Source organism: Podarcis cretensis (assembly GCF_951804945.1).
Source record: "Podarcis cretensis genome assembly, chromosome: 3".
Taxonomy (NCBI): Eukaryota; Metazoa; Chordata; class Lepidosauria; order Squamata; family Lacertidae; genus Podarcis; species Podarcis cretensis.
The window spans coordinates 3,359,524-3,382,413 of NC_137172.1; the positions used below are offsets into that span (position 1 = coordinate 3,359,524).

Here is a 22,890-nt window from a genome sequence, read left to right on the forward strand (position 1 = left end):
GCTCAAGGTCCCTCTGGGGCTCTTAATTCTATACTCCTCTCATTCTGCGGCTTCCATGTGCGAGGTTAAGCACAGTCGGAGTTGTCATTGTTAAGGAGGAATTCAGTCAAACTGACAGTGCTGCGGTTTCACCTTGAGCAGGCAAACTCTGCAATCAGGACAGCAGAAAACAATTGCCAGCCAAGCCGGTCCATGAAGGAAGAGCGAAAAGGAGCCAGGAGGAAATTTGCTGTGCAGAGAGGTTGGGACAACGGCTGGCGCTTAAAGGCAGCTCACTTGCACCGCCTGCTGGACCAAAGGCTCAAGAGCTCGGAGGAGAGTTAAAGGGATGAGCTTTGGGTTCCCAGAAGTTGAACTACACAGCGTATCATCCCCAGCCACCTTAGCCAATGCAGAAAGGTTGCAGTTTTTGGAGCTTTTATGTTTTAAAGAAAAGGTGAGCGAGCAGCAAGATGGTAAAGGTAAAGGGACCCCTGACCATTAGGTCCAGACGTGGCCGACTCTGGAGTTGCGGCGCTCATCTCGCTTTATTGGCCAAGGGAGCCAGCATACAGCTTCCGGGTCATGTGGCCAGCATGACTAAGCCACTTCTGGCGAATCAAAGCAGCACACGGAAACGAAGCTTACTTTCCTGCCAGACTGGTACCTATTTATCTACTTGCACTTTGACGTGCTTTCGAACTGTTAGGTTGGCAGGAGCAAGGACCGAGCAACGGGAGCTCACCCCATCGCGGGGATTTGAACCGCCGACCTTCTGACCGGCAAGTCCTAGGCTCTGTAGTTTAAACCACAGCACCACCCACATCCCTTTGGCAAGATGGTAGTAGTTTATAAATTACACACGGCATGGAGATAGTTTACTGTGTCCAGTTCTGGGTGCCACAATTTAAGAAAGATGTTGACAAGCTGGAAGATGTGCAGAAGAGGGCAACTGAGATGATCAAAGGTCTGGAAACCAAGCCTGATGAGGAATGGTTGAAGGAGCTGGGAATGTTTAGCCTGGAAAAGAGGAGACTGAGAAACAGGACTAAGATGCAGAGATATGCTCCAGAGATCCAGACCGTGGGGAGCCCCAAGAAATTAATAAATACAATTTGGACTATAATTTGATCTTTTTATTTTTGTTTTTTGTTTTTTAATTGAAGTATTATGGTTGGATATTTAAGTGGATTTTTTTTATTGGAAAATCAATAAAAATGATTTTTTTTGAAAAAGGAAAAGAGGAGACTGAGAGGTGATAGGATAGCTATTTTCAAATATCTCAAGGGTTGTCACATGGAAGAGGGAGCAGGCTTGGTTTTTTGCTGCTCTGGAGGGTAAAAATTGAATCAGTGGCTTCAAGTTACAAGAAAGGAGATTCCATCTAAAGACCAGGAAGAACCTTATGACAGTAAGAGTTGTTCAACAGTTGAATGGTCTCCCATTGTGGACTCTCCTTGGGGGTTTTAAAGCAGAGGTTGAAAGACCATCTGTCATGGATGATTTTGTTGAGATTCCTGCTTTGTAGAGGGTTGGACTACAGCAGCCTTTCTCAGCCTGTGGGTCCCCAGATGTTGTTGAACTACAACTCCCATCACCCCTAGCTAGCAAGGCCAGAGCTCAGGGGTGATGGGAGTTGTAGTCCAACAATATCTGGGGACCCACAGGTTGAGAACCGCTGCGCTAGAGGGAACCAAAAGCTCCCTTCCAATTCTATGATTCTGTGAACTGGAACACTTCTTCCAAGCAAAATCTCAGCTGTGGGGGATGGATGGAGAGGGGGCCCTTCAGGCACGAGGAAAGATCTCTGTAGGGAGATGTGCACCCATGCGTCCCACCTGCCAGACCTGACTACAGGCAATTGAATGTGAGAACCAACTCCAGCAGAGAGTGCCCTGTTTGTGTCACTATGAAGACTCCCTGAAACCAAATGTCACCTGAGATAGAAGATGTCATGGCCTGATAAAGGTAAAGGGACCCGTGACCATTAGGTCCAGTCGTGGCTGACTCTAGGGTTGCGGTGCTCATCTCGCTTTACTGGCCAAGGGAGCTGGCGTACAGCTTCCGGGTCATGTGGCCAGCATGACTAAGCCCCTTCTGGCAAACCAGAGCAGTGCACGGAAACGCTGTTTACCTTCCCGCCGGAGCAGTACCTATTTATCTACTTGCACTGGTGTGCTTTCGAACTAATAGGTTGGCTGGAGCAGGGACCGAGCAACGGGAGCTCACCCCGTCATGGAGATTCGAACCATCGACCTTCTGATTGGCAAGTCCTAGGCTCTATGGTTTAACCCACAGTGCCACCCGCATCCCTCCATGGCTTGATAGACCCAAAACTAAAGCATGTCTCCCTTTCCTCTTCCTTCCCCTTGCAGGTAGTTGCTTTGACGCTGTTGACGGCTTCTGGGGAAACACTGGAGTGCTCCGAATCTGTGAATACTGAGCTGTACAGGGCAGCCTGCGTCCACCTGGGCTGCTTGGGCATCATCCTGACCATCACCTTCCAGTGCGTGCCAGAGTTCTACCTGCAAGAGACAACCTTCCCATCAACGCTCAAAGAGGTAAAATAACGGTGTCAGGGAAACATTTTGTTGTTGTTGTTTAGTCGTGTCCATCTCTTCGTGACCCCCTGGACCAGAGCACGCCAGGCACTCCTGTCTTCCACTGCCTCCCACAGTTTGGTCAAACTCATGCTGGTAGCTTCGAGAACACTGTCCCACCATCTCGTCCTCTGTCGTCCCCTTCTCCTTGTGCCCTCCGTCTTTCCCAACATCAGGGTCTTTTCCAGGGAGTCTTCTCTTCTCATGAGGTGGCCAAAATCTTGGAGCCTCAGCTTCAGGATCTGTCCTTCCAGTGAGCACTCAGGGCTGATTTCCTTCAGAATGGAGAGGTTTGATCTTCTTGCAGTCCATGGGACTCTCAAGTGTCTCCTCCAGCACCAGAATTCAAAAGCATCCATTCTTCGGCGATCAGCCTTCTTTATGGTCCAGCTCTCACTTCCCTACTTCACTACTGGGAAAACCAGAGCTTTAACTATACGGACCTTTGTCGGCAAGGTGATGTCTCTGCTTTTTAAGATGCTGTCTAGGTAAACATTAGGAAGAACTTTTTCTGGTAGGAGCCTTTGGACAGTGGAAAGGACTCCATTGGAAGGTGATGGGCTCTCCTTCAGTGGAGGTTTTTAAGCAGAGGTTGGGTGACCATCAGTCACGGATGCTTTAGCTGAGATTCCTGCATTGCAGCGGTTGGACTAGATGACCCCTGGGGATCCCTTAGCGCTCTACAATTTTACTAGTCTATGAATCAAACTAACACTTTTTTGAGGTGTGTGTGTTTTATATAAATGCAGACTCCAAGAACATCTCTTGGCAGGACAAATGATCCTAGAACAGTTCAGCCAGCCTGCAGTTGCAATTAGTTAATGAATATTCTTCCCAAACGCCCAGCATCTTCGAGTATCTCATTTGTTAGAAAATCTTTTAAGCTGAGGACTTTAACTAGGAAGATTAAGTGACTTGCAAGGAGTATCTGTTCTTTGGAAATAGATTTTTCATTGTCTGCTGTGTTTGTGTGCCTTTTCCCATGCAACCTGAATTCTTAACCATTTGTTTGCTACACGTGAGCCTGGGTAAATATTTCTGCGTTGGCCTGCACCTCTCCCCCCCCCTCCTTTTTTTGTCTTTTAAAATTCTCCTAAACAATTTTGTGTTCCATTTTGGCTCATATACACACTTTTGCAAGCCGTTCCCTCTAAGGCAAAGCATTTTGAAATCCCATTTTCACTAAAATACAGTGGTACCTCGGGCTACATATGCTTCAGGTTACAGACGCTTCAGGTTACAGACTCCGCTAACCCAGAAATAGTACCTTGGGTTGAGAACTTTGCTTCAGGATGAGAACAAAAATCATGCAGCGGCGACAGCGGGAGGCCCCATTGGATAAAGTGGTGCTTCAGGTTAAGAACAGTTTCAGGTTAAGAACGGACCTCCGGAAAGAATTAAGTACTTAACCCGAGGTACCACTGTATCTGTTTTTGTGCATATTTTCTCCTAATGCAGCCGTTTTTGTGAACGTTGTTTTTGGCTGACGATCCCTATCAAAAAAATCAGGGAAGGGGTGATTTCTCAAGGGATAGCTGTGTGCATGATTTGTGCATGATTTCCGGAAGCAAGGATTAGAATTGCAGAGTCGCAGAATTGTAGACTTGGGTTAGGTGGGGCAACGTAGCCTCTCTCCAAGGTCTGAGGCTGAAATAAGCCTTTTCTTTTCCTCACCTTCCTAGCTGAGGTCTCTTTGAGCTGCCCTGAGGCCAGGACATTTTGCATGCACTCTGCTGCTTTGCTAGGGACACCGGCACACACTCACTACAGCGGCACAGAAGGGACACCTTCGGGTTGACAGTGATGAACTGGGTTTGCTTTGCAGTTAACCTCTGGGGGTTCACGGCCAGCCAGTGCAGAACTGGGAGCATCCGGGAGCCTGCAGGCAGTGGCTGCGAGGGAAATGGAGCGAGGGATCTGAAGGGGCATCAGTCATGGTCAGGAGGACTGAGGTTAGCACAGTGAGTGTATGCCGGGGCGAGGGAGCGCCTCCGCAGCCAGCCCGTCACAAAAAGGATATTGCAGAGCTCAGAAAGGTGCCGGAAAGGAACACCCAAACCAGCCAATGAGCTGGAGCACAAGGAAGCAGAGGCAGCTGCCTTTATACCAAGTCCATCTAGGCTAGTATTGCCAGCACTGACTGGCATCAGCTCTCCGGGGATTCCGGAAAAGGACTGAAAAATACTCGCAGTCGAGTGTGGATTTCATGCTCTTTATTCAGCTCATAGTAGTGAGAAATGGAAGTTCTCCCAAAATGTCTGCTTTATATACCGTATTTTTCGTCCCATAGGACGCTCCGTCCCATAGGACGTACCTACTTTTTTGGGGGGGGGGAATTCACCAAGAAAACCATTTTATCAGTCAATTGTAAGTTGCTAAAATGACCACACAGGAAGCGTCCCTCCGCCAAGAAGTGGTGAAGTTGTGGAGAGATTGTCTCTTCCAGGCCTATATCTGGATAGGCAGAGACCAAAACAATTTTTTAAAAGAGCTGCATTTAATTATGTAATCAGATAATCAAATTAATTTGCTGGATTTCTTGAGAGGTCGTGTCTTGAGAGCAAAAGCACAGAGCACCAAGGCTTCTAAATATATCTTGTGTTTGGAACAAATGTGGTTTCTGAAGATGGCAAAAGTCTGGGGGAAATCTGTATATTGGGGAGAAAGAGATAAACCATTAATATAACCTAAACTCTGCTTTTAAAGTCGCTATCTAAAGCGCTCAGAGGTTTGTCGATTTCTGTCGGTCGTTCCTAGCCACAATGCCTCCATGTTTGGATAGGAGAGTTGGTCTTGTGTTCAAATCCCGCTTGTTGGTTTCCCATAATGGACATCTGGTTAGCTATTGTGAGAGCAGAGAGAAGGCTCTTCTGACATTCTGACTCCCTGCGCCTGTGTCTCGCCTGGCTCTTTGGGTCAACCTTAGTTCAAAGGTAAAAAACAGCCGACTCTCTTCCCTGGGCATTGCGCTGTAGGCGGATCGCCTCCATCGGCCAGAGAAACAAGCCAACCTCGGCCGTGATCGATGTTCAAGCAGGCGTTTGACGAAGGCAGCATCTGCCCGGGAAGGGTCTATTTTGGGGGCCAGCTTGTCCTCTGAAATCAAGCTCCCTCATAAACAGCACAGCAGGACTGACAAAATACAACCCAACCCCCTCCCAAGAAATGCAGATCACACATGATATGTGGCCCCCGCAAATCTTATTAAGAAGGGCTGCAGAGCTGCACTCTTGTGGCATTTTGACATCTCTGGGCTTCCATTTGCATCCCAGTAGGAAGTTTGGATGGAGGAAGAAATTCCGACGAAAGAAGAATGGCAGACGAAATGAATGGACTACGCAGAATTGGACAAAATGACAGGAAGGATTCGAAACCTGCGGGACCAGAGATTTAGGGAAGATTGGAAGAAGTATATGAATTATTTGAAGGGCAACTGCAATCAACAAATTACGCTAGTAGGACTGCAAGAAGTTTTGTAAGGAGAAATATACGATGTGTTACAAAGTAGAAAAAGATAGAGATATTGGTCATGACGAGTTGGACACGACTAAACAACTGAACAACAACAACAACCAGCTTTCCCCCCAGGTTTGCTTTGCCTGCTTCCAACCAGTTGCATAAATGCTCTTAAATATTAAATCGCTTTCCCCCAAAGCTTTGCCTCTTCTCCAGCGCAGCTTAATGGCGCAGAGTTAGGAGAAGGGTGGCGGAGGCTGTTTGTTTCGTCATGCCTCCCGCTGCTGCCATGAACAATTCCCTTTGGCCCTCGCACATTATGTGTCTCATTGCTCCTGGTTTTGCCCCTGAGCCGCAGCAATGGGCTGTGCAAGCAGATGCGGCTTTTATGTCCAGCAGAACTGCCTGGCTCTGCCATTGAGCCATTGAAGTCCCGTGTTGTCGTCTCCTCATTTGCTATGTCCAATTTGTGCTCATTAGCTCTCCTATTCTCTTTGCCTTGAGCACATCATCATGAGGGCAGTAATGAGGTTTCATGGAACTCCCTCTGGCTTATCACATCCTTCAGCTGATATCCTCCTTCCCTTTATTTTTAAATAAAAAGCTGCTGTGAGAGCGAGTTACAAAAGCCAACCCAAAGAGTTTTTGGAGGTTACATTTTTATTTTTATTTCCTTTTTATTAAAGTTTCCACTTTAACAATCCAATCAAATCACATTAAATACTCCAAATTATACATTGTTGTTGTTTAGTTGTGGACCCCCTGGACCAGAGCACGCCAGGCCCTCCTGTCTTCCACTGCCTCCTGCAGTTTGGTCAGACTCATGCTGGCAGCTTTGAGAACACTGTCCCACCATCTCGTCCTCTGCCGTCCCCTTCTCCTTGTGCCCTCCATCTTTCCCAACATCAGGGTCTTTTCCAGGGAGTCTTCTCTTCTCATGAGGTGGCCAAAGTCTTGGAGCCTCAGCTTCAGGATCTGTCCTTCCAGTGAGCACTCAGAGCTGATTTCCTTCAGAATGGAGAGGTTAGGGTGACGAGTGCCAGAGTGCATGAAAATGCCGTTTACCTTCCCGCCACAGCGGTACCTATTTATCTACTTGCACTGGCGTGCTTTCGAACTGCTAGGTTGGCAGGAGCAGGGACCGAGCAACAGGAGCTCACCCTGTCGCAGTGATTCGAACCACCAACTTTCCAATCAGCAAGCCCAAGAGGCTCAGTGGTTTAGACCACAGTGCCACCCTTGTCCCTCCAGTTGCTGTAAGCCGCAGGAGGGGAGAGTTGCTCTTGAACTCAGGCCATGCTTCAGGGTTTGTCCGAAGAGGCATCTGGTTGGCCACTCTGAAAGGTAGACTAGATGGGTCCCTATTGCCTGATCCATCTTCTTATGTTCCTAAGCTTTGGAGGGATTTAAGCTAGAGAGTTGGAGCTGAGCCAAACAATTAAGCACTCTCTCCTCCTTACCCAAAATGCATCGCCCAAATTACTTGGGCTGTTTCAGTCATGCAACTTGGTTATAACATGATAGTTCAGCTCTTAGGCAGATAGTCTGGTTTCTTACTAATGAAATTAATTTGATGCTGACAGTTCAGGGAGATCCCTGCTGCATCACCATTAGAAGAGCCAGCTGGATCAAGCCAGTAGCCCATCCTATTCTCTCATTGCCAGGCAGATGTCCCAATGGGAAACCAACAAGCAAGATTCGAACACAGGAACTGCTGTTCAGAGGCACAATGCCTCCGACCACAGAGTGAAAACATTGCCATCAGAGCCAATCGCCATGGGTAGCCTTTTCCTCCGTTACTTTGACTAAGCACTTTGTGATGGTATCCAAGTTGGTGGCCGTAATACAATCAACAATGCCTAGTTTTATGGGATTACCAGCAGCGATGGAATAACTATGCACAGTCATTACAAAACATCCAGCATACCTGAAATAGTTGTGTGGCAGACAATAAATAGCCAGATAAGCGAGAAGCAGTTTCTCAACGCTACATCATCCTGGCCTCTGACCTCTTCAGTATTGCCCTAAGACCAACATTGCCTTTGCTTTCAAAACATTGTTATGGGCTAAGAATGGATAACTTTGAGGAATGCGCCATGTCTGCAGATGGTGCCCAGACCTTTGTTTTCCGAGTCATCAGAATTTATTCTTGTCCTCCTCGTGGTCAAAGTCCTCTTCGCCTCACCACCAAGACTCAGCAACCCGGCTTACATTCCTGGCAAGAGCGCCTTTATTTAATCTCTTTATTTATTTCTAAATCTGCCACAAAACGATCCTGGGACAGTTTCCAATGTTTGTTGTTGGCATCTGTCTGTCTCAATGGAGTGAGCCTCCAGGGGTGAAGTCCAACCACTGTGTTTACAGCAGCGAATTGACCTCCCTGAAGCACAAGCCTGGGCCGTGTGTCTGGATGTCCTGGGCTGCTCAGACAAGAAGACTCCCCTCTCAGCCTCGCTGTTGTGGTCCAAAAGAAAGGAGAGCAAGATGTATGGGGGGGGCATATTATCTACCTGGCCTGGGCTTCTGCCTGGCTCTGCAAGGCCCTGTCCCCGGGTTTGCTTCTAACCGTACACTTCTATGATTCTATTCTATGTGCGCCGGCAAATAACCATCAAGGCTTGTTATTTTTTTTAAAAAAACAACAACACCATTGTTCTTCCTGGGGAGGTGAAAACCATTAGTCCCATGGCCTCGGCCAAATTGCCTAGTCTCTTGTGGCAGAGTGTTCCACTAGGATGGAACCCTGCCATAACCCTGGACGAATCTGTTTGGACTTCTGTGCTGGACCCAGAGGAGAAAATGGAAGCCAGGCTGGTCATGTGACTCATGCCCATCTTAGGAGGCTGCTATGAGGCAAGTCAACCACGGGCACCACTTCTTCTCCACGTTCACTGCTGCTTTCCTTTTCAACCTTCAACCAGAGAAGGAACATCCATTACCAGAGATAGCACAGTAATTGGCCAATTCGTCTTCTTTAGGAGCGGTTTAGCTCTCAAGCGTTCTGTGTCGTCAGGGACATCCCTGACTCAAACCTTCCTTTCTTCTTAAAGTTCATTATCTTTGCAACACCAGTAGCTCCAGGACTCTCTGTTTGCAACCAGCAGCCTTCAGTTGCTTCGTACTTCCTCTTAGATTCAAGGCATCTTCCCAAACCCCAGCATCAAAGCGGCTGCAGAGAATGCAGGCCTCTCTGGCTCTCTGGCTCTACACCAAGGAGCAGATCCAGATTTGTTCGGAGACGGGAAGTGCCGTGTAAATGCTAATCTCCCCATTAATCCTGCCTGTCAGGGCCCATTTCCCAGTCTCTGTGTCGGTGGGCCCAGCGAAGTGCAAGGGAAGCAAGCAAGCACAGAGAGGCTTGAAATATTTATGCCAAGGGAGGAGGTGTCCTCAGCTCTGGCAACGGATATACGTTGTGGAAAGAAGCCTCGGTCTAGTCTCTGCCACAGATTAGTGCTTATGTAAGGCTACTCTCCTTCTCTCTCCTGTGGCTGCTTTTTTCTTGTTGTTGTTTGTTGTTTAGTCGTTTAGTTGTGTCCGCCTCTTTGTGACCCCCTGGACCAGAGCACGCCAGGCACTCCTGTCTTCTACCGCCTCCCACAATTTTGTCAAACTCATGCTGGTAGCTTCGAGAACACTGTCCCACCATCTCGTCTTCTGTCGTCCCCTTCTCCTTGTGCCCTCCATCTTTCCCAACCTCAGGGTCTTTTCCAGGGAGTCTTCTCTTCTCCTGAGGTGGCCAAAGTCTTGGAGCCTCAGCTTCAGGATCTGTCCTTCCAGTGAGCACTCAGGGCTGATTTCCTTCAGAATGGATCGATTGGATCTTCTTGCAGTCCGTGGGACTCTCAAGAGTCTCCTCCAGCACCATAATTCAAAACCATCAATTCTTCGGCGATCAGCCTTCTTTATGGTCCAGCTCTCACTTCCACACATCACTACTGGGAAAACCATAGCTTTAACTATACGGACCTTTGTCAGCAAGGTGATGTCTCTGCTTTTTAAGATGCTGTCTTCTTCATGGATCACTGCCTTGCCATGGCGAAGGGGCTTGAATAACTCAGAGAACCTATGAGCTATGCCGGGCCGGGCCACCCAAGGTGGACAGGTCATAGTGGAGAGTTTTGACCAAACGTGATCAACCTGGAGCAGGAACTGGCAAGCTACTCCAGTATCCCTGCCAAGAAAACTCCATGGACAAAGACAACAGGCTTTTTTCTTAGAGGTTACCAAAGCAATATTTGGCAGTGAAGGATCCTGCCGGCTGCAAGGGCAAAAGCCTTTTTCCTGGAAGGATTTCTGCATCCGGTCAGAGGCAGGTGGTTTCCCCGTAGAAGATAAGAGGCTGTTGGATCAGGCCAATGGCCCAACTAGTCCAGCAATCCTGTTCTCACAGTGGCCAACCCAGTGCCTGTGGGCAGGATTCTCACACAATGCCAATGTCCCCTCCTGTGCTTTCCAGAGACTGAAATTCAGAAGCATTTCTGCCTCCAGCCGTGGATTTGCTTTCAAAGGGCACACCTGGAGCAGAACGACTCCTGGAACCTCAAGAGAACCCCCATCTTTTACTCGACAGCCTTCGCTCGTATGTTCCAGCCTGAGAATCATGGCAACGATTCTTTCTGGCGCTCAGCCCCTGTGCCAGCACCTGTGGTATTTCAAAATTGTTATTTCTGCTTTCCTTCCAAAGCACTTTTCTTGAAAAGGTGCAAATCACTGGTGCCACGGGGTTTAGATGGTACATTTCATTGCGCCAATTGCATTTCATAATCCCGCTATTCACTGCCGGAGGAGCTGTGTAGGCGAGCAAGGACAGCCATTGGTGCCCTTCCCCCCCAAAAAAAAAACTCGTTCAGAGCCACCCCGCAAGGTAAGTTAGGCTCAGAAGGAATGTTTGTGATTTTTCAAAACGTACATTTAAAGCGGCAGAGGGTTGGGAGTGCAGCAATTACTGTTGGTTTGATGCACCTGGTAGGAATGTAAACCACAGCTGATAGAACAGCTGCGCAGCCTGCGATCCAATTTTAATCCACTTAACTGCGGGACAATTTGTGCCTCTCCTCTTTCTTCCTTCCTTCCCGTTCTGACGGCCAAGTTCCATCTCAGCAGGTCTCAATTCCTTACCAACTTCTCCATGCAATTTGGTGGCCAAAGGTTTCCTCGCTTTCCGTCCCCTTTAAATAAGAAACACAGATTTACATAAGAACACAAGAATAATAGCCCTGCTGTGGCCGCCTCTCCTGGGATGCCCCATGGAGGACCTTACGGTCCGCAAATAATAACATCTTGGAGGTCCTGGGCCTCAAGGAGATTAGACTGGCCTCGACCAGGGCCAGGGCCTTTTCGGCTGTGGCCCCATCCTAGTGGAACACTCTGTCACAAGAGACTAGGGCCCTGTAGGATCTGACATCTTTCTGCAGAGCCTGCAAGACGGAGCTGTTCTGCCAGGCCTTTGGCCGTGGTCCAGTCTGAGTCCCCCAGTCTGACTCCCCCTTTCTCCTTATAAGAACTTGCATGAAAATGGCCCCCCAACTTTTCTCACAGGCTCATATAAGATCAGTATAAACAGTTAGACCTGGTGAGCTGGCAGATGAAATGACTGGCAGAATCCGAGACCAGGGAGAAAAGTCGGTGGAGGAAGATTGGAAGAAATTTAAAGACTATTTACAGAAACATTGTAAAATTAATGAATGTTAGAAGGATGTTGGAATGAAGTTATGTGGTTTTAGCAGAAATGTTATAAGGGTTTAGGAAAAAATAGACTGTTAATTGGTGAAAGGAGGGAAAGTAAAGTTACATCATATTGAGATAAATTACAGAACAAAAATTGGAAAAGATGGAAAAGATTTGCTGAAATAGTTAACTGAATTAGAATACAAAAAAGGGAGGTGTGAGGAGGTCAAGGAAACAAGCAAATGAAAGATAAGTTATGGGAAGATTAGTTGTTTTTTTGTTCTTTTCTTCTTTTTTCCTTATTGTGATGTGTTGTTTTGTTTTTGTATAATATGGTGTTATTACTTTAACTTTTGCTATTTGTAACCCTTAAAAATTTTAATAAATATTATTTTTTTAAAAAAAGGCCTGGTGAGCATTTACGGACCCCATCCCTAATTTGCGGGTTGCCATCTGATTGCATTTCACTTTGATTCTGATTTGATTTTAGGATGTATTTTAATTGATTGTTTGGTTTTATGGTAATATGTTATATATTTGATGTTAGCCGCTCTGAGCCCGGTTTTGGCTGGGGAGGGCAGGATATAAATAATTTTTTTATATTATTATTATGTTGATGACATTTTACCATTGTACTGTGGAGAGTGTATTAACTTATGGTCTGTGTGTGTGGTTTGGGAGCTGCACGGTCAGGGGAAAAACAACGCTGTCCAGGGTTGTCAAGACTGCGGAGAGAATAATTGGGTGCACTCTTCCCACCTTGGATCAAATCTATGCTTCCAGGTGCCATAAGAAAGCTGCAGAGATAGCGCAGGATAGTGCGCACCCCGGAAATGATCTCTTTCAGCTTCTGCCTTCTGGAAGAAGGTCCAGGGTTATAAAGACTAGGACCAGCCGCCTGAGAAACAGTTTCTATCCAAATGCGATTTTGGTTTTAAACACAGTGTAAGGTAGTCTCTGGAGCAGTATTTTGTATTTTAAAATGGGGTATCAGAGTTTTTAGGGGGCTAACCAGGCTTGTTGGTTTTTGAATGTCTGATGTAGATTTTTTTCAATTTCGTTGTTCTGTATGGGACAATGACAATAAAGATTATTGTATCGTATCGTATTATTATTATGTCCTTCAACTTGTCCTCACAGGGGCCAAACAGATTCTCCAAAGGTATACCCACAAGCAGGATTCGAGCAGAAGAGCTCTTTGTCCTCTTGTGGTTCCCAGCAACTGGGATTCAGAAGCACAGCTGTCTCCAACCGTGGAGCCAGAACATAGTCATTGTGGCTAGTAACCATCAATAGCCGGCCCCTCTCCATGGCTTTGTCTAATCCTCTTTCAAAGCTATATAGGTTGGTGAGCATCCCTGCCTCCTGTGGCAGTGAGTTCCACAGTCCAACTGTGCGTCGCATGAAGAAGTCGCACATCTAGCTTCGTTGCATGCCCACAAGTCTTAGTGATATGAGAAGAGGGACAAACGCTCCACCTAAATCTCATCCAAAATGGGGGGGGGGGGTTTGAGACATGTACTCTGCACCACGAGCAAAAGCGAAGCCATAATTGGCACGTGTCGACCCATTAGTTCTTCAGAGGACAGAGTGTGGCTGCGAAGGAGCCTGGATAATGAAGTAACTGGGAGCAGGAGCCCGTGCTGGGGCGACGTTGGCCTTCTTAAATTAGGTGGATCTGCTGCTAATTTGCCGCGTTTAACTGCATTAAATTCATTAGCATGGATCACTGCACCGACGTGCACTGATGTTTTGCTTTCTTTCCTGAACATAACTTTTTAAGATGGAGCCAGTGTATACAGCTGCTCAGTGATGAGAGAGAGAAATGGCTTCACAATCGGCAAAGTGAGAGCATTTCTGGACTCAGGGCTCTGGGCACCAGCCAGCTGTTGCTCTTCAGCAAAGCTTAGGGCCGGATCAGGCGATGCCTTCATTGCTTATGACATGCACCTTCTGTGAACTGTCCTGGCAATCCCCAAATATACAGATGAATGTCATGCGAGAAATGAGTGATGATGGAGGATTAATCGCAGCAGCTGGCGTGGCTCCTGGGTGCTTTTCATTCAATTCCATGTCCAGTCAATTCTGTTTCAGTCAATTCTGTGTCCAGGGCAGCTGTTTATCAGCTCCATCTGGTACGCAGGCTGAGACCCTCCCTGCCTGCGGACTGTCTCGCCAGAGTGGTGCATGCTCTAGTTATCTCCCGCTTGGACTGCTGCAATGCGCTCTACGTGGGGCTACCTTTGAAGGTGACCCGGAAACTACAACTAATCCAGATTGCGGCAGCTAGACTGATGACTGAGAGCGGCTGCCGAGACCATATAACACCGGTCTTGAAAGACCTACATTGGCTCCCACTACGTTTCCAAGCACAATTCAAAGTGTTGGTGCTGACCTTTAAAGCCCTAAATGGCCCTGGTCCAGTATACCTGAAGGAGTGTCTCCACCCCCATCGTTCAGCCCGGACACTGAGGTCCAGTTCCGAGGGTCTTCTGGCGGTTCCCTCCCTGCGAGAAGCCAAGTTACAGGGAACCAGGCAGAGGGCCTTCTCAGTGATGGCACCTGCCCTGTGGAACGCCCTCCCACCAGATGTCAAAGAGAAAAACAACTACCAAACTTTTAGAAGACATCTGAAGGCAGCCTTGTTTAGGGAAGCTTTTAATGATTAATAGGTTATTGTATTTTAGTGTTTTTTGGAAGCTGCCCATAGTGGCTGGGGAAACCCAGCCAGATGGGCGGGGTATAAATAATATATTATTATTATTATTATTATTATTATTATTATTATTCAGACAGGGCTGGACTTCTGCCTTCTGAGAGTGCTCAGGGCGCCAGGTTGGGCAAGGCTGAGTGAGAGAGCTGAGCAGTAAAGCCTTTGGATCACAACAAAAGCAGCTGATCTACCAGGCTGTGTCTCAAGTTGGTGCTTGGAAGATGGAGAGAGCAAGCTTTAAGCAGTTCCATCTTCTTAATGATGCTGCTAAGTCAGGCAGTGGCAGTTGGGAATAACCATCACCATCACGCAAGGCATAATTCCTCAGAATGAAAAAGCTCCATTGCCTCTACCAAACCTGTCCTCCCCCCAACCGATAAATGGAGGCTAGAACATTTCAGCTACTGACGCTGGACTTTGGGACTCCGCAAGGTGAGAACCTGGAAGGAAACGTTCCATAATAAGATGCCGTCATGTCGCCGAATTTGGGTCCCCACCTGTAACCTATGAAAAGCTAGGAGGGTTGTGTTGTACCTCCAATCACTGCTACTCTGAATTCTGAATCGGTGTGTCTTCAAATACATTTGAGCTTTGCGCAGATTGCCACAGACTGAAGATTTTGCATTTTGTGACCGTTTGGCCCCATTGTCTGCCGTTGCCATGCCTGTCAGCTGAGCATAATGTGTCATGCATCTGTTGAAATGGATGTTAGTTCGCAAAGGTCTGCGCAACGATAAATCAGAAAGGTGTTTTCGCTGCATCGGGCTTCTTCTTCAAACTTCCCCCCTCCTTCATCTTCCTTCTCCTTGTTATGTTACCACCCTTCACATAAATTTCAAGGTCATACCCTAAAAACAACTAAAAATAGGTATAACCAGAATTCCCCCCCCCCCCAAAAAAAAAACCCCTGAAGATAGATTTAAACAGGGGCAGACTTTGTCCTTTCAAATTTAAGCGGCGCTCCTTGCAAGGTGAAAATTTAGCTGCTCTCTACTTCTCGCCTTCTGTTCTGCTCAATTTACTATGTCATCATTGCCCAGGGCGGGGGAACCAGTCATGCTGCCCTAAATCCATCTCTGGTTTAAAAACAATACAAATAAAAAGGCCCAAAGTCTCAGAGATCTAACTTTCTCTTTTCATCCTGCTGGAAAAGCTTGCCAAACAAAGGCGTCTTCCATTGTTTCTGTTATGTTACTAAGCTTGGATCCTAGAACAATAGGCAAGTAGGATCGTAGAATGCAGCAGCTGATTGGCCTGAAGGAAAAGACCAATCAGGCTCCAGGAGGGAAGCAGAATCAGCCAATCAGACGGGACTCATTGTGTAAATAATGTACAGTGGTACCTCTGGTTGCGAACGGGATCCGTTCTGGAGGCCCCTCTGCAACATGAAAAGAGCGCAACCCGCAGCGGCGCGTGTGCGCACGCGTGGGTTGCGATTCACCGCTTCTGCGCATGCGTGTGACGTCATTTTGCACTTTGCGCATGTGCGAGTGGTGAAACCCGGAAGTAACCCTTTCCGGTGCTTCCGGGTCGCCACGGGATGTAACCTGAAAGAACGTAACACGAAGCGAACAATTCAATCACTGTTTTACAAGCTGCAATGTTGTTGTTGTTTAGTCATTTAGTCGTGTCCGACTCTTCGTGACCCCCTGGACCAGAGCACGCCAGGCCCTCCTGTCTTCCACTGCCTCCCACAGTTTCGTCAAACTCATGTTGGTAGCTTCAAGAACACTGTCCCACCATCTCGTCCTCTGTCGTCCCCTTCTCCTTGTGCCCTCTGTCTTTCCCAACATCAGGGTCTTTTCCAGGGAGTCTTGGAGTCTCAGCTTCAGGATCTGTCCTTCCAGTGAGCACTCAGGGCTGATTTCCTTCAGAATGGAAGAAGAAGAAGAAGAAGAGTTTGGATTTGATATCCCGCCTTTCACTCCCTTTAAGGAGTCTCAAAGCGGCTAACATTCTCCTTTCTCTTCCTCCCCCACAACAAACACTCTGTGAGGTGAGTGGGGCTGAGAGACTTCAGAGAAGTGTGACTGGCCCAAGGTCACCCAGCAGCTGCATGTGGAGGAGCGGAGACGTGAACCCGGTTCCCCAGGATTACGAGACTACCGCTCTTAACCACTACACCATGCTGGCTCTCTGGAGAGGTTTGATCTTCTTGCAGTCCAGGGGACTCTCAAGAGTCTCCTCCAGCACCAGAATTCAAAAGCATCAATTCTTCGGTGATCAGCCTTCTTTATGGTCCAGCTCTCACTTTCATACATCACTACTGGGAAAACCATAGCTTTAACTATATGGACCTTTGATGGCAAGGTGATGTCTCTGCTTTTTAAGATGCTGTCTAGGTTTGTCATTGCTTTTCTCCCAAGGAGCAGACGTCTTTTAATTTCATGACTGCTGTCACCATCTGCAGTGATCATGCAGCCCAAGAAAGTAAAATCTCTCACTGCCTCCATTTCTTCCCCTTCTATTTGCCAGGAGGTGATGGGCCCAGTGGCCATGATCTTAATTTTTTTGATGTTGAGCTTTAGACCATATTTTGCGCTCTCCTCTTTCACCCTCATTAAAAGGTTCTTCAACAAGCTGCAATAAAGAGCATGAAATCACTACAGGACTCCAAATATATTTCAGTTTCCCAAAACTGCACCAAGCGGGGCACCTCTCGTATTTTGGCATGGATGCTGTTCTGCAGAACGGGGTCAGACAGACTGAAAGCCCCCGATGTGGCCATTACACTGGGAATCATTTTCTCTCGAGGTGTTGCAAGTTTTTCACCCAGGACTGAGTCTTTCAACACACCTGACTTTCCCTAGGGATGCTCCCTTATGCTGAGTCAGATCTTTGGTTCATCTAGGTCAGGCATGGCCAAACTCGGCCCTCCAAATGTTTTGGGACTGCAACTCCCATCATCCCTAGCTAACAGGACCAGCGGTCAGGGATGATGGGAATTGTAGTCCCAAAACATCTGGAGGGAAGCAGATGCTGTTCTGTTGACCAACATGCCTGGAGAGGAAACCTGAGCAGTGTTTTCCTCCATTCAGCTCCATTCAGTCTTCTTTTCCCTCTGCTAGGTCTTGGACAACCTAGACAGCCACCTGAAGAAATCTGAGTATTTCCGTTTCCTTTGGTTCCCTCACACTGAGAATGTGAGCGTCATCTACCAAGACCACACCAACAAGGTAAGTCGATGCTTGGGTGGCCAGTGGAAAGGGCATAAAGTCTTTTTTTTCTCTTTTTTTTGGGAGGGTGGAATGAATTGGAAGAAGGGATTGTGACTCCACCGGTCGTTATGCTCTATCAGATGTCAAGGAGATAAAGGACTACACAACTTTTAGAAGACATCTGAAGGCAGCCCTGTATCGGGAAGGTGTTGTTTTTTAATGTTTGACATTTTATTATGCATTATATTCTGCTGGAAGCTGCCCAGGGTGGCTGGGGTATAATAATAATAATAATAATAATAATAATAATAATAATAATAATAATACAGTGGTGCCTCGCAAGACAAAAAGAATCCGTTCCGCGATTCTCTTCGTCTAGCGGTTTTTTTGTCTTGCGAAGCAAGCCCATTGACGGCTTAGCGCTTTTAGCGGCTTTTAGCGGCTTTTAGCGGCTTATTGGCTTAGCGGATAAGCAGATAAGCGGCTTAGTGGCTTAGAAAAGGGGGGGGGGAGGAAAAAACCCTGCAGGAACTCGCAAGACATTTTCGTCTTGCGAAGCAAGCCCATAGGAAATTCGTTTTGCGAAGCACCTCCAAAACAGAAAACCCTTTCGTCTAGCGGGTTTTCCATCTTGCGAGGCATTCGTCCTGCGGGGCACCACTGTAATAATAATAATAATAATAATAATAATAATAATAATAATAGGCATAAACTGAGCCTCTGTGCAGGGGTGGGCAACCTCCAGCCCACAGGCCAAAATTGCCTCACCAGGCCTCTCCACTATTTAAAATAATATTTTTATTAATTTTCCATTTCATAGCATTGAAATACATCCTTGTTATTCACATTTATTTTTGCTCAAATGAGCTAATCGGTTTCCCTCCCTCCTGCCTCATGGTTTCCGCAATTCAATTCCATATCATAGCATTTGTACCTCTTCCAATTTACAATTAATTCATTCCCATTTTCATAAATTTTAAAATAAATTTTAAAAGGTATTGATCGTTGACATTGCAAGTCTGTTTAAATCAATCCTGTTAGTGTTGTTGTTTTCAGTTTTCCTTCAAATATTATACAAATTTACTCCAATCTTTTTGGAAAGCTTGATCACGCTGGTTTCGGATTTTCCTGGTCAGCTTCGGCAGTTCTGCATATTCCATCATCTTCGTCTGCCACTCTTCTTAATGCTTGGAATTCCTGCTGCTTCCATTTAGGGCTAAAAGAATCCTTGCTGCTGTTGTTGCATACATAAACAATTTTTGATCTTTTTTTTGAATTTCTTCACCTACTATACCCAATAAAAATGCTTCTGGTTTTTTGAACATATTGTACATTTTCTTCAACTCATTATATATCATTTCCCAGTAAGCTTTTACTTTACTGCAAGTCCACCACATGTGATAGAATTTCCCCTTCTTCCAGGCCTCTCCGTTTGGCCTGCAAGGCTGTTTTGCCCAGACTATGCCCACCTGCCCTGCACCTTACATTATATTTCACGCCAGGTGTTTGGTGGACAAAGAGGTGGCTGCTTTCTTTGCAGAAATCAGGGTTGAAACATGCACAGCCGTCTAACATTTGTTAAAAAACCTGAAGCATTTTTGTTAGGGATTGTAGGAAAAGACCTGCCAAAAAAGCTGAAAACATCTTCATGTATGCGACAACGGCCGTGAGAGCTCTAATAGCACTAGGGTGGAAGACTGAAGAAATTCCAACGAAAGAATCATGGCAAGAAAAACTGATGGACTGTGCAGAACTGGCAAAACTGACACATAAGCAACAGGACAAGGATAACTGTGACATTAAAGATGAATGGGAACCCTTTACAAAGTATTTGAAGAGGCAACAAAGTGAATTGGACTCCTTGGCAGGTTTTGAATAAACATTCACAAACTTTTTATTGACAATAATCAGTTAAACAATTTAAGGATCTATACAACTTTGCGCTCCCGCTGCTCGGTCCCAGCGCCTGCCAACCTAGCAGTTTGAAAGCACCTCCAGGTGCAAGTAGATAAATAGGGACCGCTTACCGGCGGGAAGGTAAACGGCGTTTCCGTGTGCGGCTCTGGCTCGCCAGAGCAGCGATGTCACGCTGGCCACGTGACCCGGAAGTGTCTCCGGACAGCGCTGGCCCCTGGCCTCTTAAGTGAGATGGGCGCACAACCCCAGAGTCTGTCAAGACTGGCCCGTACGGGCAGGGGTACCTTTACCTTTACCTTTACAACTTTGCAACATGCAGAAAACAGCATTCACAGAGAAACCAAAAACTGGAACTGAGGGAAGTCGGGATTGTGTGGGGGAGGGTGGGGGGAGGGAGGGAGGAAAAATGGGGGGTTAAGGATGATATGTTTTTGGATAATATGTTTTGTTTAAAATTTCAATGAAAAATATTTAAAAAGGAAAAAGGAAACACGCACAGCCGTCCATCAGGCGACATGTCGGAGTTGAACCCTGCTTAGTGAGTGTCTTCCTGCCAAACCTGAGACGCAGCTTTAACAGATGGATGGGATGGCATCAGGGGATCAACAGGTGGATAGGACCACCCACCTGTCAATCAGCTGATGTCATAGTGATGCCAGGTGACAGACAGGCCGTTGGTCCAAGGGATGGAGGGAAGTAAATATCTGCCCCCCCCAACTCCCAGGGCTTAAGAAGGATCCCTACTCCTGGCATAGGGGATCTTCCTGGAGCTGCCTAACAGTGGTGGGTGTGATCGCCCCCACATGAACACACACAAGCACAGCATCCAACACAACTGATCCATGCAGATCATCCCTGCTCATCAAAGGATCAATCTGCTGACCAGAGAGGGGAAGATCTGGTTCCTCTTCAGGACCCAGGGCTGACCAGAGAGCAGTTTTAAGCTCACCGCCTTGCCCTCTATGGGAATGTTCAGGGTGGCAGGAGAGGATATATTATTTATTAATATACTTCCTAACTTGCACTAGCTGCATCTTAATGTTTTAATGTTGTATTTTAATCTTGTTTTTTAAGTTGTATTTTAATCAACTTGTTTTTATTATTGGTTGTTAGCCGCCCTGAGCCCGGTCTTGGCTGGGAAGGGCGGGGTATAAATAAAATTTATTATTATTATTATTATTATTATTATTATTATTACTTAGCAGAGTTACATTCCCCCCTTTTTATATGCACAGCAGATAGCTGGTTGCAGGCTCGTGTGAGCCTCTCACTATTACACAATTCAGTCTGTCTCAGATTGAATTGTATGTTCCTGGTAAGTTCCCTTGAATCGCTCTTAAAAAATAAAAATGTCACAATCTTCTTCAAAGTCAATAAAAGGAGTTTACTCACATCAGTTCACAGCTGGATTCCTGAAGGCAGACTTAGTTACAGATATGTACATGTGGATCTACCCCATATGGAGGGATAATCCCAGCTAGCTGAGATTCTGCTAGCTGAGAGTTGGTCCAACGAAGAAGGAAGTCAAAAAGAGAGAGAGGTGTCCTGTGTGACTCGTCCTTTTGTTACCTGGACAGGTTAGGTCACGCCCACCTTCTATCACATGCAAAAGGAAGGATGCTCCAGCCAGGAGGAACAGGAAGTTTCGACTGGCTGGACCAAACATTCCCTCGCATGTCCACTCTAGGAAAACAAGGAATGTTGTACTTGACTGCCTCTCATGGATCACATCCCACACCCTCCCCATTGCTAGGTCTGTGTTTTGTGTGTGTGTTTCACCGTCACCACCCAAATCAGTGGAGTCTCAGGGCAGGGGGTGATGTGAACTACATGGCTGGGGGCTGATCTAGCCAAGGTTTTGAAGGCCACATCTTCCCTGCTGGGCAATGTCTGTAGCCCGTCTCTCTCCTGTCTTGCATGTGTTTGCAGCCTCCCACTTCCTCTGCCAGCTGGTTTTGGGACTACGTGGTCGGATACTACCTGCTAGAGTTCCTCCTTTGGGTCAGGTGAGATTCAGCGTGCCTTGGCAAGGCATTCGTGTGGGAAGGACTGCAGATTTCAAAGAAGCTGCTTGGTGAGAGGTTGAAGGTCAAAGGCTGGCAAATGAAGCTTGCTGACTTACAAGCACACCCTACGTTCAGAATCTCACCCTTGGTCTGAAACTTTGTCTGGTCCTTCCAACTGTCTGGTCCTTCTGAAACTCTGTCTGGAGAAGAGGAGGTTAAGGGGTGATATGATAGCCATGTTCAAATATATAAAAGGATGTCACATAGAGGAGGGAGAAAGGTTGTTTTCTGCTGCTCCAGAGAAGCGGACACGGAGCAATGGATCCAAACTACAAGAAAGAAGATTCCACCTAAACATGAGGAAGAACTTCCTGACAGTAAGAGCTGTTTGACAGTGGAATTTGCTGCCAAGGAGTGTGGTGGAGTCTCCTTCTTTGGAGGTCTTTAAGCAGAGGCTTGACAACCATATGTCAGGAGTGCTCTGATGGTGTTTCCTGCTTGGCAGGGGGTTGGACTCGATGGCCCTTGTGGTCTCTTCCAACTCTATGATTCTATGATCATTCCAGAGCAAGTTAGTGAGGCATTGTGTGCAGTTGTTCTGCCATCTTGTGGGCAGCAGCTGAAAGGACACACTTTCTGGTGTTGGTTTTGGCAGAGAAAGCCACAAATCCAGAAGCCATTGACCCCAGTGGCCTTATAACTGTTGGCTGGTGGTGGTTTCTGCAAGATGCACCCACAGATTGGCTTAATAGGAAGGGGCACCAGGAACCAGCAAGTCAAACTCCTGTGGCGTTTTATTTTATGCAATAAACGTGGGCTGTTTAAAGACGGGTGCTTCAAGCATTGTACTGAGGCAAGAAGGAGCAAGAAGGAGAAGTGTCATTGTTTTGAAGACGTTGACTGAAGACGGGAGGGAGTTCCATAGGTTAACTATGCTAGATGGTCCAAGATTATTGCAGTAGAGTGTGCACAAAATCTACCAGATAAGCAATTGAAAGCATCTGTCTCTGAGCTGCAGCAGCAGCATAGAATTCATTCTACTGGAGAAGCTGTGTGCGAGCAAAGGCCTTGCTTTGGTATCAATGGCATCTTAGCCGCTCCATCTGTGTCCATGCAATGAGGCTGCTGCTTGTAGCTGACTCACCTCCCTAGTTGCTGAGGAAAAAGCTGCCCTTGGTCTCGTCCTTGCCCGGGGGCTTCTGCAAGGGGAGGTGGGATGCACTTGAGGCCCCTCCTCATCCTAGAGGGCACTGCTCCCATCAAAGCACATAGTTAAACTATGGAACTCCCTGCCACAGGAGTCAGTGATGGCCACCAACTTTGATGGCTTTAAAAGAGGATAGGGCAAATTCATGGACGAGGAGAGGGCTATCAGTGGCCAGTAGCCATTC

At 47.0% G+C, this 22,890-nt stretch overlaps 1 protein-coding gene across 1 annotated transcript in view; it reads left to right on the top strand.

Moving 5' to 3' along the window:
- The window catches only part of LOC307211809 (L-gulonolactone oxidase), a 53,619-nt gene that overhangs the window by 22,577 nt on the left and 8,152 nt on the right, over positions 1–22,890 (top strand). Inside the window, exons 6-8 of the mRNA XM_079968858.1 lie at positions 2,355–2,540; positions 17,487–17,594; positions 21,423–21,499. Of these exons, the coding sequence (XP_079824984.1) occupies positions 2,355–2,540; positions 17,487–17,594; positions 21,423–21,499 (371 nt within the window). The remainder of the gene's footprint in view (positions 1–2,354; positions 2,541–17,486; positions 17,595–21,422; positions 21,500–22,890) is intronic.